The sequence below is a fragment of the Alligator mississippiensis genome, unplaced genomic scaffold, assembly GCF_030867095.1.
Source record: "Alligator mississippiensis isolate rAllMis1 unplaced genomic scaffold, rAllMis1 scaffold_27, whole genome shotgun sequence".
Taxonomy (NCBI): Eukaryota; Metazoa; Chordata; order Crocodylia; family Alligatoridae; genus Alligator; species Alligator mississippiensis.
This window is the reverse complement of record NW_026775408.1, coordinates 185,979-205,308: the sequence shown is the minus strand read 5'-3', so window position 1 is coordinate 205,308 and position 19,330 is coordinate 185,979. Positions and strand designations below refer to the sequence as shown.

Below are 19,330 nucleotides of genomic sequence, written 5' to 3'. Positions count from 1 at the left end.
CCCAACTTTATGGTAGCATTCCTCCTCCTACTAGAAATCCCTTCTCCCATCCTTACCTGCTGATGCTCAGCAAATTTACAGTGAAAAAATATTGTCATTGCAGCCAAGGCAAACTCCCAACCACACTCCCCTGTTAGCTGGCCTGGTACCACTCACTGTTCTCAAGCTGGCTTTCTTTGATTCCAGCCTATGCTTTGGGAAAATCTGGAGAGAAAGACTTTTAAAAGGATGTGAATAAATCTAATATTATGAAAATATTTCTTGATATATTCATTACATCAAGCTAATATTTACACTTCCTGGCTCTTTTAAGCTATATACATTTATCTTTATATTTTAAATAATATTTTTGGTCAAGTAAAATCTTAGAAGTAATGCATTTATCGTAACAACTAGGCTAAGGACAGAAGTTACATGTAAACTGGTTTAAGTCATCAGAAACTGGTTTAAATCTGTAACAGAACAGAAGTTTAGTGCACATAAGCCAGTTCCAAAGTGGCTAAAACTAGTTTAAGATAAACCTGGTTGAATATAGTATTGGACTTAACTGATCTGGGTCAAACTGGTTTATGAAACTTCTGTCCCAGACCCCTTCCTGGATCAAGTTAAATCACAGTCCCCCAGCATCCTAGCAGGCTTTCCAGCCCTGGGCTGGGCTGGGTGGTCTGCTCCAGCAGAGAAGGGTTGGGGAGGGGAAAAGGCAGAGACTGCCCCCCGCCAGGCAAACCCCAGCTCTAGTCTGGTTAAACTCCACCTTCCCCCACAGAGCTGCCCTGCCCTGCCCTGCCCTGCCAAACTTACTGATGGCTGTGACTGTGGACTAGACATCCCAGAGGCACTTGGAAGCAGGAAGAGTAAGTGATGAGCAACCCTGCAGAGTCCCACTGCTGTGATTGTGGACTGCAAATCCCAGACACCTTGGGGGCAGCAGGAAGAGGAAGTGAACACACAGCCAGAGAGCCATGCGCTAGTACTTGGTTTAATGACCTAGTGCTCTGCATATTACTTCTAACCTGAGCCACTGCAGGCATGTGGCTGCATTTTCCTGAATCAAAAGTAAATGTCTGCTCACTTGTTAGTCAGTTTAATCTCTGCAGTTTAGACTAACCTGCAAAGACTGAATCAATTCAGCTTTGGGCTTTTTGATGGGGTGTACTTAGCTCTAGGGTTCGGTATTTGACCAGTCAAATAAAGTTCAGTCAATTCACCAGTCAAATATTGGTCAAAAATTGTAAAAACAATTATCAATACGTCCAAATAATACACAGAAAAAGCACAAATTTTCCATTAAGAAATGTGTAAAAAAAATTCATATTTCTGTCAAAAAAACTCCAAAATTGTAGTTTTTCTTGTAGAAATGCTAGAATCCTTGACCAGTCAAAAAATATGCAGTCACTTAACCAGTCATTGAAAATATTTGTCCAGTCAATTGACTGGTTTGCTAACCCTAGTAACAACAAAGATTCTGGATCACTACATATAAAGTGATACGTTCTGAAAGTGTGGATTATAATGAACACAGGCAGCTTACATACCTGTTACAGGATTTTTTTGTAAGCTATCCTTTAAAATTTCAAAAAACTTGTCTAATATAACAGGACCTCTCTTTATCTTGGATATATATATACTTGACTCCATTAACATGATATCTGAATACTTCTCAGTCCTAATATGCTTACCTAATCTGGTACAAAAGGGTCTGTTTTATAGAATGGAAACCAAGGCATTATTAGAGAGACTTAGGGCAAGATCTTCCAGTACATTTAAATATGGGATTCTTATTAACTTAGGCACCTCAGTGGGTGTTATGTGCCTAAATACATCAGAGCTTAAGTGATTCATCCAGAAAGATTGCTGTTGAAGCAGCTCTCCCACATCCCAGCTTCACACCCTCTCCACTGAATCTTCCTTTCCATTACAATTGTTTGGTATATTCCATATTATTTCATATGCCAACCTACTATATAGCTAGGTTTAGACTAATATAGAGTGCTCATAGACAGAGTGGTATGGGCTCAGCTAAACTGGGGCAACATCGTGCTTTTTGTAATACCCAAGCAACTTTGGGCCAGATCCTATTCAGTGCCTAATTAGACGCCTAAGGGTGACCTTTTCTTGCTCAAATCCCCAAAGAAGCATTAACTCACCTGCTTTTGTAGCATATCATCACATTAGTTTTAAGATGAAATCACAGGAAACAGCAAGAAAGAAAATGATCTGCCCACTTTTAGTATAAACCGTTCTCCAGAAATATAAGCAGGGATCAGCTTAGATCTCAGGAAGGCGCCTAATAGGTGGAGTGGGATCTGGCCTTTTAAATATAAGCCCGCTCTTCATCTGGGCCAAATTCAAGGAATTTAGGTAACCTAGTAATTTTTAGTAGGAATTTATGAGGGTTTCCTCGGTTATCCTATGTGTGTCCTACTTGTATTTTCAGTATCTATGCAGAGGCTTATAATAGAACTTTACCCTCATACACACCTAATTTACCACTTCTCCTGCCAATTGCTGCTGATTGAGAATTTTTTAAATCCTTGCAGTCTTATGAAAGACCCAGTTTTGAACTCTACACACACAGTAATTTCTCCCACTGGCCTCATGCCCAGTGGCTATTCTACCATGTTAAAATATTTTCATTCTATAGAAAGATGATTCGGTTCTTCTATGCATATTCTTACATTTATAAGCAGGTTTCCTCCTATGAATCAGAATCCCCGGAAATGCAATAAAATGGGGGAAATGTGGCAGGTGGCACATAGAAAAAAACAATATTGCAGAACAATGCAGAATTTTGATCAAATGCAGCAGGTCAAATCTCTGCTCTTGCAGTGTAATGAGACCCATTAAGCACAGGACTGAATAGAAATTAGACCCTAATGCGTATGGCACAGCACAGGTAAGGTACTGTGTGACCAGACAGAAGTGCGATTGCAAAAATTATCCTGGGTGTATTCACGTAGGGAGTTTTCTCATATGAAGCATCTTTTAAAGGAGGATCTATGCTATCTTACTGCCTGAGGAGAATTTATTTAAATGTAACAGCTTCTGAAAGAATCATAATCCCTTCCTTTAAGATCATAGCTGTGAAACCTTTGAAGCACCTGAGATCTAGTTCTTTTGCATATGGTTGAGCATATTTTTTATCCTTGTATCGTTCTTTGGGCATGTAGATGAGCAGATCTGTCCGCAAATGCACAAAGGCTGATATAGTTACCTTTCCAGTATTCCAGTGTATTGCTGCTAAATATGTTTACTGCTAGTAGGGCTGACACACGTGAGTTCAAGTTCTCCGACAGTAGGATTGGCACATACGAGTTTCAGTTCTTAGGTTCTGTGAACAACTCTTACAACCTTTCTTAATAAAAGAGGTAGAACTATTTTATCACTTGGTTGCTACCAAACATGAAATTACAGTAATGATTGCAAAACCGCTATGCAGTCAAAAGAAGCTATGAAAAGAATCAACAGACAAGCAACATAGTGACTTCCCAGATAAGAATATTGAGTACAGCCTTGAAAGAAACTGGACGGAGCTGTTAACTTCAAGGATTCTGCTTCCAAAGATTTGCAAACCATGTATGGTTACAATTGGAATTACTGGGACAAATTACTGCAGGCAATTAATTTGTCCTGATTACTCAGAAGCAGGCAGTGGGATGTAGGGAGGGAATGGAGATACCAGGGGCTGTGCAGATAAGTGTAACAGGGCAAAAGCTGATATAGAAACAATCTAGAGGCAAAGTCTATAGCAATTTACTGCTTCTAGGATCCCCATGTGGAAGGTGGGTGCACTAGATATGCACGTTGTTTATTTTACTGTCTAAGAAAAGTTTCCTTTAAAATGCTTTTATTCTAAATAAATGATACTTTGTTTTAAGGAGGCTGCTTGGTCACTGATTACTTCTGTCAGCCCCAGAAGGAACAGAATGGTGGTCTGGGCATATATCAGACTTGCTGATGTAAAACAGGGGTGATATGCAGGGGATTGTAATCCAAGGCCTGGTACAAAAAGAATCAAAAGGGGTGAACTCAGGGGACAGAGAAGGGGACAGAGCTAGCGTTGACCCCAGAATTGTGACAATGAATATACAACACAGATAGGAAAACTAGAGGAATCATTTTTCAGTCAGAGGAAATGCATGTATGGTTGAATTGCAGTGGCAAAACAGTAGCCCTAAATCCATTCTTATCTGTGTTTGATTTGATGAATTATCAAGTCCTGAATAGTTATTTGGATATATCAGTTTCATAGGTTTTTATGGCCAGAAAAAGAATCATGTAAGGTGATCTCCCATATAAGAGAGACCATTGAATTTCACTAGTAAGCCCTGTAAAGGAGCAGGTGAGTGAGTGTTATAAAACTCAGTCATTTGTACCTCTAACTCAGGTCTTGTAACTGAGGACTATAGGTGAGGTATAGCTAAGAAACACAAAGGAGTGTGGATGACTCTGAAAAACTGGCAGGGAAGAAACTGAGCATTCATACTTTTCAGCAATGCTATAGAAGGTACATTCTTCTCCAGGACATTACCTTGAGCTGGAAAGCCCTGGCTATGTAACTTCTTAGCTAATATGGTAGCAACAAGCCGGTTATAACCTTTTCTGCGGTATTCTGGAAGGGTATAACCATGAATCATGGTGGCAAACTGGTCAGTTAGACCCCAAGAGATGGGCTGTCCATTGTCATCCAAGACACAGATGCTGGGGAAGCAGCAAATGAGGTTAGCAAGGTACCTCCGGCATTGCTCAGTGCCTCCCCGTGACCAGGTTTCACTGAGCAGGCTGGCATGGGAGATGTCCAGGGAAGCCAGTCTCGGTGCTGGGTCCATCCTGGGAAAAGTACAGGAAAGCAATTAGACACATTATTGGAAAAAAGGGGCATCGGTAGCTACTGAGCATGGGAGTTTTAAGCCTCTGAACCAGAACTTCCTAGACCTTAAATGCTGGAGGCTGCTAGTGAGGGGAACAGGGGGGAAAGTCCTGGTCATACCCAGTTCAGTCTCCCTTTCAGTATCCACTCCACAACTGACAGACACGGGATACAGGACAAGATGGACCTGTGGTCTGAATCAGTCAAAGGCAATTATATGCTTATGTTACTTAAAGGCATTAGGAAGTTATAAACCTACAGTTCTGAGAGCAAAGGCAATTTCAAGCCATTGTTCTCAATATGAATGGGAAAGATGAAAAGAGAACAGACTTCTGGAACTCATGCATGTGACAAGAGAAGAGAAAGAGGAATGATATTTAATCTGGAAGATACAATAGCAGAAGAGTGATATAGGTCAATAAAAAGACTGGAAGATGGATAAGAAAATAGAACTTTTACACCTCCAGCCCTCCAACTGTGTTAGTTTTCATGTAGCATTTGGTTTAATGACCTAGTAGTCTGCATATTACTATTTCAATAGCAGCATGGAAGGATGCAATTGGACATACTGAAGTCTGACGTCCGGCAGTGTGTCAGGGTCTGGGTGGATAACCATCTGGAAGGAGGATACATTCACATCAACCTGATTAGACCTAGCAACAGCTTTGGATGTTTCATATATTCCTGCCTGGAGCCCTGTGTGTACAAAGAGAAATATGGGACATCAAGGCTTGAATTCATTTGTTCATCTGACATCTTTAAAGGTCTCGGTGTTATTCAAAATGTCCGCCCCCTTCTACACCTTCTTCTTGACTTCATGGATATCAAGGCCAAAAAGGGCCATCACAGCATCTACCTAGGATTTCCTGCCCAGTGCATGTCAGACCCTCACACAGTAATTATATCTCTAGCTCTTGCCTCCTATTGAGTTATAGTATGTTTTTAGAAAGACATCGAGTCTTGATTGTAAGATTTAAATGGGCAGAGTATCCACCTGACCCCTAGCTAAGTTAAACATTTGCACATCATTTCTCCTCCGAACTTGTCGAGCTTCAGCTTCCAACCCCTGGGTCTCATTATGTCTTTATTTACTGGATTAAAGAGCCATCTACTACTGTCATGTGACATGTTAGTTAGCCAAACAGTCTCTAGGGATCTGTGGCTTTAACTGAGAACAGACTATGAAAAAAATAAACATCTCATGAAACAAGGATTTGGACCCATATAACTGAAAGCTGAATTTGACCAAATGACAGAGAAACCTACAGGAGGCATGAAATGCAAAAGCCAGGAAGGTTGTGCCTGACTCACTTCTTTCCTGCATCCTGCGTTTCACATCTTTACAAGGAATCCTTATCCCAAATGCAATGGCAGGGTCTATTTTCCCTTAGAATGTTTTACATCAGTTTATACCCTGTAGCTGAAAGATCTGTCCCCAGTCGATGGTGTCTCTCTCTTCTAGTAGCTCCCGGTAAGCCTGTAAGTCTTTGTAGAAAACTGCATATGCATTGGTGTAATGGTCACGGTCATCCACCTCCTTCTGGATAGAAGAATAGATTAAATTGCTAAGAAACATTCTTCCTTTACCTTTTATCTAATAAATCAAAGCTCAGAGATATCCCAACCAAAGATCCAATAATCAGATCTTCAAGGCTTCTCGAATTAAAACATTCTTTTGGGGGATTTTTATGGTGGAAAGTAATTAAGTAATTCTACAGTGAATGTCAAGATCAGGTAGAAAAACTGAGATATTCATTGCTATTCGTATCCCTGCAACAGCTTATAGTTGTGTAGGACGAAAGACCTCACCTTTCCAAGGTGACCACCTAACCTGAACCCAGTGGCAGCTTCTTAAGGCTCCTGGATATTGGAGTACTCTGGGTGCATTTTGCTGCCAGCTGCTTCTGGTCCCTTTCTCTGTCTTGTAGAGATGGGCCCAAACCAGCCCTGGCATAAACAAGAGTCCTCTGATGTTACTGGGCATCACATCTACTTCCAGCAAAGATTAATTTAACCTGCTACATTTATCTCTGCAAGTCCCACTAATGAGAAACACATGGGTTCCCAGGACTGAGCCAAGGACATGTCTACAGCACAAAGTTACCATGGCAGGAGGGAGCGTGCTCAGAACACACTGTGCTGCTCATAGGTGGCAGAAGGGGGGAGCTAACAGGGATTAGCCCCCCAAACATGGGGCAGCAGTACGGCCCCGTGAGCTTCTGGCAGCTGCAGGAGACATGGGGAGGGGCACGCACACAGCAATGAGAGAGGGAGTGGGGCTGGGGCTAGGGCAAGCACTGCACAGCCGGAGTGGGGAGAGGCAGGGCATGGGACACAGCTACGAGCTGTGGGGGCACAGTCCCACAGGGTATGGGGGGCATGTCTCTGCTGCTATGTGTACCCCAGGAGGCAGTGGAGCGTGTGCCCCCAGATCTGCACAGGGAAGGGCAGGCTACCACTGCAGGCTGGGACTGGGGTTGCACCACTCTTCCCAGCGGGGTGGGGGATGGGGGGACTGGGCTCGGCTGTGCTTGGGGCAGGTGGCAGTGGCGCTGGGATGGGGGCTATGGGTGGAGGAGGCTGCAGCCACCCCAAATTCACAGTAGCCCCCCAAACCCTCCTCCCAGCACTGCCGCTGCCTGCCCCAAGTGCAGCATGGCCTAACCCCACACTGGGAAGAGCGCGGCACAGCCCCGGCCCCAGCCCAGTGGCAGCCTGCCCTGCCCCATGCGCAGATCCAGGGCACATGCCCTCCCAGGGTGCCTGCAGCAGCAGGAGCCGCCACCCCCTCCCCATGCCCCCACGGCTTGCAGCTTCATCCCATGCGCTGCCCTGGCTGTGCATGCCTTCCCCCCACTTCCCCCACACTTACCTGTTGTGGGGGCATGTGCGTGCATGCATGTGCACGATCAGCCCCCCCAAATAATTTTTTCTCCCTACACCTATGGTGCTGCTGCACACCAGCCACTCCCCTGAACCAGAAGCAGTGTAGTCATTTTCACAAAACTGCAGGTGAGCTAATTTACACAACTTCTGGTTCAAGTAGCAACACGCACCGATCATTGTTGCATGTTGAAGCATGCTGCTGACTGCCATGGTAAGCTTGTGGTGTAGCCATACTCCACAAAGTGTTAGAGAGTGCAGGTTTTGCTCTGTACTTCTTCCTCAGGGTCGTATGCCCACGCAACTCTTCCAAGATGCTAATAGAAGAGACGGTCACAACAAGATCCACATCTTGTAAGCGTCTCTGGAACTTGGACTAAAACCAGTTGGATCTACCTCCCTCTGTCGCCGGGTAATGACAGCTTTGAAATCTGGCCATGAATCCACCACCACTTCCTTCCTGAAGGGATTCCCTCGGTTTATGTTCATCACAGCTCCATAAACCTGCCAGATAAGAGCCAAAGATAAAGGGACCAGTTTGAGGCTTGCCCTTGGACACCCAGCACATACAGCCATCCAGAGCGGCAGAATAAGACTCTGAAACAAACTCTATGCTGCAGCCAGATGTGCAGGCATGTCCAGTTTGTGGTGCCACACTTACATGCAAACTTGCATGCACAGTGACCACTGGGTTACACTACTATCAGATGATAGCTTCCCTGACTTGCATAACTAGTCCTACGCTAGTTGTGGGGGAGGTCCTGTTCTTAAGGAATGTCAATTTGGGTTTCTAAACGTTACCAGATGGACAACTCTGGAGACTGAAACTTTACATTTTGTGTGGCTCCACAAACAGCACACCTGGAACGTTAAAACGTGCCCTGCACTGGAAAATTGCAGCAGAGGGGCAAATTTTCTACTGGGGAATCCCGGTAGCAAAAACAAATGGCACAAAAAAACCAGCACATGTACACTCCTCTCACGTGCATCAGCAGACATGGAGGTTTGGTCCTCCTGCGAGATGCTGTGGCTACTGGCCAAAGCATCTCCACTCCTTTAGTTGTCCCCTGGCTCCTCCAGCAGGCCGGGAGGCAGGAGAAGTGGGGAAAGGGCAATTTCCCTGAAACAGGGCGATTTGCCCTACACCAAAGCGCACATGCAAGAGCATGCACTGCAGCACAAATTTGTGCTGCTACTATTTTTGCCACTGCAAGTGCACACCCCTGCATGTGAGGATGCACCCGTACTCTCTGTTGATCATCCATAAAAAGGAAAAGCCCAACCTATATACACTAACCACTGGGTCATACCCAGTACTATCAGATGATAGCTTCCCTGACTAACATAACTAGTCCTATGCTAGTTGTGGGGGAGGGGAGGTCCTGTTCTTAAGGAATATGAATTTGGGGTTCTAAAAGTTACCAGATGGACAACTCTGGAGACTGAAACATGATATTCACCCCCAGGACAAAAACTGTATAACGCCCAGAGGGGTGGTTAGCCATCTTAGTCTTAAGTCAGGCAGAAGGCAGAGCAGGCTGGCACCTTAGGGCACGTCCAGATGAGCGCGCACATGCATTTCCCTGGGGACAAACAGCAGTGGCACATAGTTGTGCTGCTGTCACTTGTCCCTGGGGAATGCCAATGCAGGCACGCTCTGGCACACAGCAAGTTACCCTGGGTGGGGTAGGGGAGGCTGGAGCCAGCACCTGAGCTGGCCCCTGCAGCCTTACCTGAGGTCCTAGGGCCATACTGCAGCTCCAGCACTGGTGATCCAGGCACATGGAGCCTGGCCGGCAGCTAGACTGTGGCTCCAGCCAGTCACGCTCTGGTTTTGGGTGGCATATGCTGCTGCCATGTGCACAGCCTTGCATTTTTTTTACGTGGGTTTTTTTTTACACCAGGATGTCCTGGCATAAAAAAACCCCACTGTGCTGCAAATTAACAGTGCAGCAAATACCTGCATGTGCAGCGTGTGTGGTTTGCAGTGCTTGTCCGGACACACCCTTACAGACTAACTCATTCAGAGATCCTAAGCTTTCATGGGCAATGTCCTACTTTATCAGATGCTATAAATGGACTTGCAGAGAGCAGGGGTACTATATAAAAAGGAATAAAATCATTTAAATACAAGGAGATGGGGAGCAAAGGGACGGAGAGGCTGGGAGAGGAGAAGATAAGTTGAAGAAATCAGAAGTAGTAAACAAAGCAATTCATCCATTGACAGACATAGGGGTTATAAAAATAGTCCAGGTCATGTGAATTTGAGCTCTTAATCCAGACATAAGAGTTATAAAAACTAGTCTAGGTGATAGGATAAGAATCCAGAGCAGGGCTTCCCAAACTTTTCTTCAGCATGACCCCATTTATGGCCCCATTTCCTCAGCATGGCCCCTCACTCCCAACCCACAGCTCCACGCCCACGACCCCATCCACTGATGTTGTGACTCCATTTGGGGTTGTGACCCACAGTTTGGGAACCACTGATCTGGAGTCTCTTTGGAGAACATAATTAACACAACCCACAATCATCATTGTGGATGATTTCTTGTTCCACAATTTCCCATTTGGGATGGAGTTTACACATAGGTGACATGTGCCTCCTGAGGCTGGGGAGGCACGGCAATGACAAGCCAAGTGAGGACCATCTGCAGGCGGCCATGGTGGTGTCAGTGGTGGGGGGGTGTCCCCCCACAGCCAATCGGCCGGTGGCATGCCCGGAAGTGCCAGTAGCACTTCTCGGAGTGGGGAGCACCAGCACTCTGCCTGCCCCCCTGCCCATCACTTTAGCCAAGAGTGCTCGCTCTCAGGAGGTGCACATGCACCCCCTGTGAATGCTCTATGTGTCACCTATGGTTTTAGAAGTTTTGTTGTTTAAGAACAGTTACTGTGAGGTCAGTGATGGAATATCTGGGGAGGTTAACATGAACGCCGCATGCCCCTGGAGGCTGGGGGGGCATGACAACTGCCCGCAGGCAGCGGTGACGGTGGGGGTGTGCCGGCAGTGAGCTCCCGCAGGCAGCCACGGCAGTGTCAGCAGCAGGGGTCGGCCCACCAGGGAGCTCACACAGGCAGCCACAGGGGTGTCAGCAGTGGGGGGGCTGGGGTGGCAAGCACTGACTAGAGGTCAGTGACCACCCACAGAGGCCACCGGCAGTGGCGGTGGCAGCCAGCGGCGATTGGGGACTGCCTGCAGACACCGCCAGTGGTGTTGGCAGCAAGAGGGGGGTGGCGAGCGGCAGTTTTTTGCAGGGGTGCACTGCCAAGCTCAGGGGGTGCGCGTGCACCCCCTATGCATCACCAATGGAGGTTAAAGTGTTCGGCCACTGGATTTTGTATCTTTCTGGATTTGAAGCCAAATCAGTATAAAAGGAGCAGTAATTGCAAAGAAGTTTCACCCCACCCGGCTTCCATCTTGCATAGCATTCTGATTCCCCAAACGAAATGGCACAGAAAAGGTGCAGATTAGATCTGTGTTACCTTCAGGGATTCAGGGAAGCTCCACATTAATATTTTTTCCAATAGCTGTAGCTTTGTGGAACATTTCAGTACTTGCATCTTTCCAAAAGCATTTAGGAGAAGCCTGGGTAGAAACAGATATGAAGCAGCACAGGGTAGCCAGCTGTCATTACAACAACATGTGGGGAGAGGCTGACTAAAGCAGATAATTGCACACTCTGTAATAGATAATTGCTCTGGAAATACCTAATAATCACCTACTGCAGAGTTTTTGTATGAAGTGTATTTTGGGACTCAAATTTCTTTGTCAATAGAGTGGATTTAGTGCTACATTTGAGAAGGAAGAATGTCTAGTGGTTAGAGCTGTTGACCCCCCCCTCCCCCACTAAAGTAGATTTGGGGATCAGAGGGTTTCTTTTGGCAGGCCCTGTGCTCATACAAAATGAGTCCTTCAATGGAGCGAACATAGAAGCAAACTTTATTAGAATTTCTAATCGTGACTATTGCTAGTAAATACAGATTATATATATATATATATATATATATATATATATATATATATATATATATATACACACACACACACACACACACACACACACACTTTTCTGTTCCAAGCAGAAATAAGCAGTTTTAGAACTGGGAATATCTACATCTTAAAATCCTGAGAATGTCTAACTGATGGCTAACCTGTTTGGGAGATCTTATAAATTCAGAGACAATGTTCCAAAAAGGCATTGGATCTTCATTAAGTCTGCAGACAGGAACTTCAGCAAAGGTGCCAGAGGAACACATCTCAGAGCGCTGCGTCCCTCTTTATGCCCTCCTCAAACAAAGGCTTACAACATTACTTAATAGAGACTTTGACAAATATGGTCAGAAAGGAGATGCTCGTGTGTTTTCCTGTTGGTGCAGCTAGAACACAGACCTGAACCCTTAATCAAGATACAATATCCTAAGGCAAGCTAGTCTTTTCAAGAAGTTTCTTGCCTATGACTTAGGTCCTTTTCACTGCTTCCCTTAGAATACAGGCTAAAAAGATTCAGTCTTAACACAGAGTTAAATAAAACACTGCATCAAAACACGGAGAAATAAGCAGTCGATTTTCTGCTCCATCTTGCCTCCGGTAAATCACAAACAGAGCAGATTCAGGAAGAGGCTTAAGTCCTTATGACCGATATATGGAAAGAGACTGGCATTTACAAACCTTCACCTCACCATGTTGGTGCCTAAGTCTCTATGGGCATCTTTACACATGCTCCAGGGGTAGGGAACAGGGCACTTTAAATAGAGGGGGTCCGAGAGCCACCCTAATTAAAGTGCCCGCAGCATCTCATGTTATCAGCGTCCTGTGCTTCAAATGGTGGCAGGGCTGCTTTATCTAAAGCTTGTTCGATGAGCTTAGTTAAAGTGCCCCCTCTGCCATTTTGAAGGCTGCTGGAGCATGTTAATTAGCACGCTCCAGTAATTACAGCACATCGGAGCAGTGTCCCTGCACATCTACAGGCACCCTATAAATACTGTAAGCAACTAAACTGCTGCTCTTACTCAGGTATAGAGCCATAAGTCTTGACAGAGATAAGCTGCTTAGCACCTAGGTCACTTGGAGGGCCTGATCCAGTAGGTGCACTCAGACCCCGTATGCACTCAGACAGCCAAGCCAGAGCTGGTGCCTTCTTCTTTACTATTACCAAATAGCTCAGTGATTAGAGCACTCAACTGGGGTGTAGGAGATCCCGATTGAAATCTCTCTTCTGCCTGAAAAGATCTGAACTCACATTTCCCACCTCTAAGGGATGTAACCAGCAGGTGATGGGGCTTCCTGGGGTGGTTCTCTCTCAGCCCGTCCTGCTGACACCCCACTGGGCATATCTACACGAGATGCTTTGCTGTGCAGCACACTAATTTCTGCACAGTAAAGCATCACTGTCTACACGTGCATGGCAATTAGGGCACAGTAGACAAATTTGCTGCAACTGCTGGATAGTCCTATCAAATACAAGCGGTATCCGGCAGCACAGTAAATTACTGAGCTTCAACACACATATAGACAATGACATTGAGATTAGTTTACGCTGGCTCAAATTGAGTCAGAGTATGTTCAGCCGCATTAATTGCACATGTAGACATGCCCACTTTGTGTAAAATACTTAACTAGGCAATAAGCCAGAGAGAATGACAAAATATGGCTCAAAAGCCTCATTGTTAGGGCACTACTCAATGGGCTGAAGTCTCTGCTCCACTGAATATTCAATACAAAATCCCAACTGAGCATCCTAACCACTGAATGCTTGAACAATAGGAACATAGCCGGAGCACTAACACCACCTTCAATGTGGAAAAATGGGCTTCAACACCTAACTTAGTTCAGAAGAGAGCTCATCACGGTGAAAGCTGAAGAATTAGGCCCCTGAATCCCTACTCTCTCCTCAGTTGAACACACCTACATGTGCCATTAATGTGCAGCAATAAAATCTGGAGGTTATTGCCCAGGAGTTTATTGTTCCCAGGAAGCTCCCAGGGGCACCGTTTACACGTACACCCAGACCACAGCACATTGAGCCAGGTCAGAGCAGCCCAGGCTTGCAGGGGGGTCAGCCTGCCAGCCTGGGGCTGCTTCGACTGGGTTCAGTGTGCTGTGGAGGGGCTGGCTGGGGCACAAGAGTGCTTCAATGTAGGGATAGCCAGCAGGCAGCCCTGAAACACCCTCGTGCCCCAGCATGTACACATGTGCTGCTGTGCATGAAAAAACTCTGCAGCAGGGCACTATTTGTATTTACCAATACTACCCTGCTGCAGAGTTTATTAGATGCTGAGACATTTACTGAGAACCTAATAAGGCAGCTCCACAGTAAATGTCTCATGTAGATGCACGAATATTTCCTATTTGCTAACTTAATCCACTCCCTGCTTGGTGTGCGGTGGGTTTTGTGAATGTTATCCTTTGGTGTGTAACTCTCATTTTGGGTAGGGAGCCCAGGACCCTAGCTCAGGGGAATTTCAGGAGGCTGCCGAGTACCTAATTTATAGGCTGTGCAATGCCCAGCATTGTGACATCTAAATCCTCCTTGTGGTTTTCCTCCTATGATTTCTTCCCTTAGCCTCCCAGTAGCTCAGATCCTCATCTCTAACAATGGAGGTAACAGAAGTGCCTTGCCCGGTGAGGTGCTGCAAGGAGACATGCTTTAAAGATTATGAGGTGCTCGGGTACTACGTAATAGGGATTATGAAGAAATATTCCAGTAAAGAGGTGATTTTCATTTGTCCTCGGAACAAGTAATTCTGCAGCACAATCTGCCCTGCCAGTATTTCTCACTCAGTATAGAGATGGTACACATCCTGGAGTAAAATACAGTTTAGACTGTGCATGTGATCAATCCTGGTCTTATGGTCACAGTTTAATTACATGTCTTCACTTTGTGGCCATTCAGGATTTCACGGCAGGGGTAGAAGTCCTTCCCCCAGAGGCCATCCCTAGATCAGCTGGGCCAAAGGAGAAGCTTCTTTTGCAGGGCAGGCATGACATTGCATACAGCAAAGACAAATAGGACAACTAGGCAATGAACACAAAAGTCAGTGAAATGAAAAAAATATTTCAATAAATATCTCTTTTTACTGCCAAAGAACTTCTCAGCTTTTCTGATAGTTTTTCTGGATAGATGTCCCTTAAAATGCAGGGATCAAACCCATCTGCCTTTTAACTTGTTGAGGTAAATATAAATAATTATTATTCCTGATGTCTTTGAAGTTCTTCCCAGGAATAGTCAGCTTTTAGCTTTTGCTTTCATTTCTTGATAGCCCTGGTATCTTGTACAAACAATTCACATTAACATCAGAGCCCATGCTAGTCTACATGATTTGAAGAATAACTGCAACATTTTTTTAAACGCTGGGTGTTAGACCCCGACTCCATTTCCCTATTACGTAGTACCCAAGCACTTCATAGTCTTTAAAGCATTTCTCCTTACAGCACCCCGCTGGGCAGAGCATTTGTTACCTCCATTGTTAGAGATGAGGAACTGAGCAACTGGGAGGCTCAGGGAGGAACCCAGGACGCCTGCTGGGCCTTGCCCTGGTAGGATCGCGATGATCAGTTCCCTCCAAATGTGTGTCGAATCCTGCCGACTACACCAAGATGTTAGACCCCGCCTCTATGTGGCGCCCAGTGACTAGGGAGGCGACGATCCAATTGCTCATGGGTCCTGTTACACATTAGCCAGAGCAGGCAGGGAGCAAACATCAGCACACGTGGCTCGCAACAGCTTTATTCAGAATGGAGACAGCTTCGGACAAGGGTCCCTCATACACACACAGCCCGTGAACCAGGGGACCTGCACTGAACAATAGTTTTTTCCCCACGTTTATACACTTTGGTTTATATTCATTAACATTCATTCCACCTCTGTCCCTTCTATGTTCCACCCATTTCTCCTCCCATCTCAAGCTCCGCCTCTATTTACTGTTTGCGTCATTAGCATGGAATTGCCTATGCATTTCATTCATTTACATGTCTTTTTGCTATGAGTGCATGTCTAAGACCTTGACTCCTGCTCTTTGGTCAATGGGCGGACTTTGACCAAAACCTGGAAGCTTCTGTAGGCTTCTTCACCAATCCCCATTCACCTTTTTGCATATGTTCATCTCGGATTCTGTTACCAATTACATGTTGTTTTTCACGTTCCCGTCTGTTTTTCTATCCCAGGTTGTACCATCTTCACATTCCTAAAACTTGACCTCATTCACAGCATGCAGACTCACTTGAAAATGGTTGACACAGTTAAGATGGTTACTTAGCATAAGCAAATGGCTGGCTTAGATATCACGCTGCCTTGCAGTCAGCAGCTCTGCTAAGCCACAGGTCATGCCTTTATTCAGCTGCAAATCCAATGCTCCCCAAAAATCCACATAGTGTTACCCTAACGCTGGGAATTTCTGGAAAAGAGGGAGCAGGATGTGCTGGCCCACAACCATCTTTAGCTGATTTCCAGCTATGATTTCTGACTTGTGAGTCTGAGATCACTTGGCAATGGGGTGAGTTTTTCTTATCAGTTACCCATGAGTAAATCTCACCTCTTATTCTAAATACCCACACTGCCATCTGTGAAGCTTTATTTACTCCACTGATTTATCAATACAGAATTTACTCCATCTTTTGCATTTTGTAACAGGATTTTTTTTTTTCTCCGCTTCGACTCAAGGCACTTCTCAATCCAATTGCAGGTAAGCAAGGATACACATAATGCAAAGTAACGCTGCGACTGCCAACAAAAGGCTGAGTGAGTGCCACACTCAACATACCAGCCAAGGGCATTGAACAGTGTCCTCACACCAAAGGTAGCCCATCCGTACCCCTTTCCCCCAAGGTCAGTGCTAAGATATTTGAACAGACAAGTCTGGAGAAACATATGCTTGCACTGCCACTTATTCTCTATATGGCTACTAGCAAGACTTCCATCATGCAGGACTATCAATCTGGCATTTTTCAACAACTTTAAAACCTTCCAATCTGCACCGTCATTCAAAAAGATAAAAACTTTGTTTTTCCCTTTCCTTCATATGTGCACATCTCTACGTATGGTGCTGAGTGAATAAGTGTCTCTCCTTCCATCTTTTCTCCATATTGAAGATGCAGACAGCTTCCATATCAGAATAGCTCTGCATCAAACTACATCAACCTCCATATAAGACCAATTTTGATGTATTCTTGGATATATAGCTACCCTTATATATTATCAACATTTGGTTTAAAAATTTATATATACACACAAATACGGATACAGTGCCGATACAAAGAACACATGGATAGATCATTTACCTGCTGTCAATATTGTAGCTTGTTGTTCAGGCTTACAGTGATCCGCGTAGGGCTACAAGATAGCAAAGCATCAGCTCAATACCTTCTTTAATGTGGGGAACAATAGAGAAACTGGAGTGCTCCAAATATGTTGGTTTTTCTGTCCTTTCACGGGACCAGGAAGGAAAAAAGGAGCAATAACCACACCTACCGAAAGGGAGGGGCTCATGCTGCGCAGTTAAAAATAAGCTTCAAGGAGCAGGTTGAAGAGCATATCACTCCTGCAGGAGGCGTTCTCCGTGCTCAGTAAGACATTTAATCTGACCATATTGGTATCAACTAATGATCTGCTTTGCACATAATTACCATGCGCACTCCATCTCCTCATTCATACAGCTAAGGTTGTTCACATTGTTCTCAAAGCTGGTCTTTACCCCCTATTAGAACAAGCAAACTGAGTTAAACAGACTTTCTCTTGCCACAGAGGAAACTGATCCAGCTGAGCAATAAAAGCAATGTGGTGAGAAAAAAGCATTTAGGTACCTTAAACCTCTTGTTTTCCCTGTTGCGTCCCCCTTTTCCTTCTCCTCCAAATGTCAGAAAAGCTAAATTCTAGTAAGTGCTGCTCTATGATTCATTCTGCTTGGGCCCAACTCCTCCCAGACAAAAGATAGAGCATCTTAAAGAAAACAACATTTCATACCTTACAGGAGGACACGTCTCAATGGCATTATATATCATCTAAGAGGAAGATTATACAACTCTGGCTCAGAAGTCATCTGCAGCTATATACAAGGGTTCCAGAAATTTGGCCTTCTAGCCTAGCCAAGCTAAAAGAGAAGGCTCAAGAAGAGGCTGCATAACCAGTCTAATGCTATCAGATGCATGGCAGATGAAATAAGGCTTACTAAACCTCACACATTAGTCATAGTATTCCTTTTGAGCCCATTAGAGACTGAGGGGTCTGCTAGTCTTACCTCGATACCAAATATTGCATTGTATTGCATTTTGCACCTCTGTTCCATCCCACACTCCCATTCACCATAACCTCCAAACCTCTGCATAAGCAGAGCTGGATACAACAATAAAGGACCCTCTTTCGTTATTGTTTCATGAAGCCATCAAAGGAGCATCTGTTTGAATGACATTACATTTAACAATGCACAAACAGGCCCATGATGTTGTACAAGGGTTTGGTTTTAGTAGAATGCCTACTACCAAATCTCCAGTCACCAACATTGCTGACCACAGTACAGCAGCTTTCATCTGGAGATCTATTAGCACAAGAGACCTAATCAGATCACAACCGGAGGTTCTGCTCTCTGTACTTTTTGCCCTAAGAGACATGTTGAAATATCTCATCATCTTTTTTCTCAATACACCATATTGAACATAAGTCACTGATTTATAAATCTGAAACCAGTGGGGAACATGTTTTTCAAATGATTTGCTTTCTGGCTAATCCCAGGGTATGCTGTTCTACGAACAGGTCAGATTGCAGATCCATAAACATTGACTCTTTAATGCAGCATTTCTCAACCCGTGGGTTGCGACCCAAAAGTGGGTTGCAAGACTATATGAAAGGGTCGTGAACAAACTTTAAGAAGGGATTCTCCTTTAAAGGAGAAAAACAGGGGAAGCAGTGGCTTTTCTCTTGCAGGCTGGCATTGTTCCAGCCTGCGAGGGGCTGCTTGGGGTCCCCCCCCGCAAACTGCCCCACAAACTGGGGGGCTGGGTCTTGGGGACAGGGGGTAGCAGGTCAGGAGTGAGGGGCACTGGGTCAGGACTGTCTATTGATGTGTACAAGTGGGTCCTGGTACAAAAAAACGGTTGAGAACCACTGCTTTAGTTGGCCATATTGCTCATTTACAAGAACCGTCCAGCACGATTCAGTGAATGTTTTGGGGAAGAACTGGTCAGGAAAACCTGTTGGAGACCCAGTAAAAAGAGAAAGCAAAGCCCATGGACACTGAGCTACAGGTGAATAGACTTTTTTTCTTTTCTGTATTTCCCCATCCCTGACACTGACTTAGTGTATGGCCTCGAGTCATTTAGTTTCTCTATGCTCATTTTTTCCCCAAATCCTTGTCCTCTTCTATGAAACACTTGGGAGATCTTCAGTTTGAAGACAGTAGGAGCATCATCAGATGCCGCTATGGCGCCATTGTTACTGCACCGTCATTTGGTATTTCCTTTAGGAAGTACTAAATGATGGCGCAGTAACAACTGTTACTGCACCCTGCTGGCAGCACATGGATATTTTTAGCCATCACATCACTGTGGCAATGTGCTATAGTGAGGGAGCATGTCGCTATGATGACATA

General features: G+C 44.9%; 1 protein-coding gene across 1 annotated transcript; it reads right to left on the bottom strand.

Moving 5' to 3' along the window:
• Positions 1-1,143: 1,143 nt before the first annotated feature.
• Positions 1,144-11,311, bottom strand: LOC132247631 (glycine N-acyltransferase-like protein 3). Its single transcript, XM_059720228.1, has 5 exons — positions 11,234-11,311; positions 8,150-8,257; positions 6,284-6,410; positions 5,440-5,566; positions 1,144-4,830 (listed from the first exon to the last, which is right to left on the bottom strand). The coding sequence occupies exons 1-5, from the start codon at positions 11,309-11,311 to the stop codon at positions 4,404-4,406; spliced, it is 867 nt and encodes a 288-aa protein (XP_059576211.1). The 3' UTR covers positions 1,144-4,403.
• Between the last annotated feature and the right edge of the window lie 8,019 nt (positions 11,312-19,330).

What these genes read in the sequence shown, in the direction of transcription:
- LOC132247631 (XM_059720228.1), bottom strand. Translation starts at nt 11,311, where the DNA reads ATGCAAGTACTGAAATGTTCCACAAAGCTACAGCTATTGGAAAAAATA. An exon ending in GCTTCCCTGAATCCCTGAAG is followed by an intron (nt 8,258 to 11,233) that starts GTAACACAGATC and finishes CTTATCTGGCAG; the next exon opens with GTTTATGGAGCTGTGATGAA. An exon ending in TTACCCGGCGACAGAGGGAG is followed by an intron (nt 6,411 to 8,149) that starts GTAGATCCAACT and finishes TCTTCTATCCAG; the next exon opens with AAGGAGGTGGATGACCGTGA.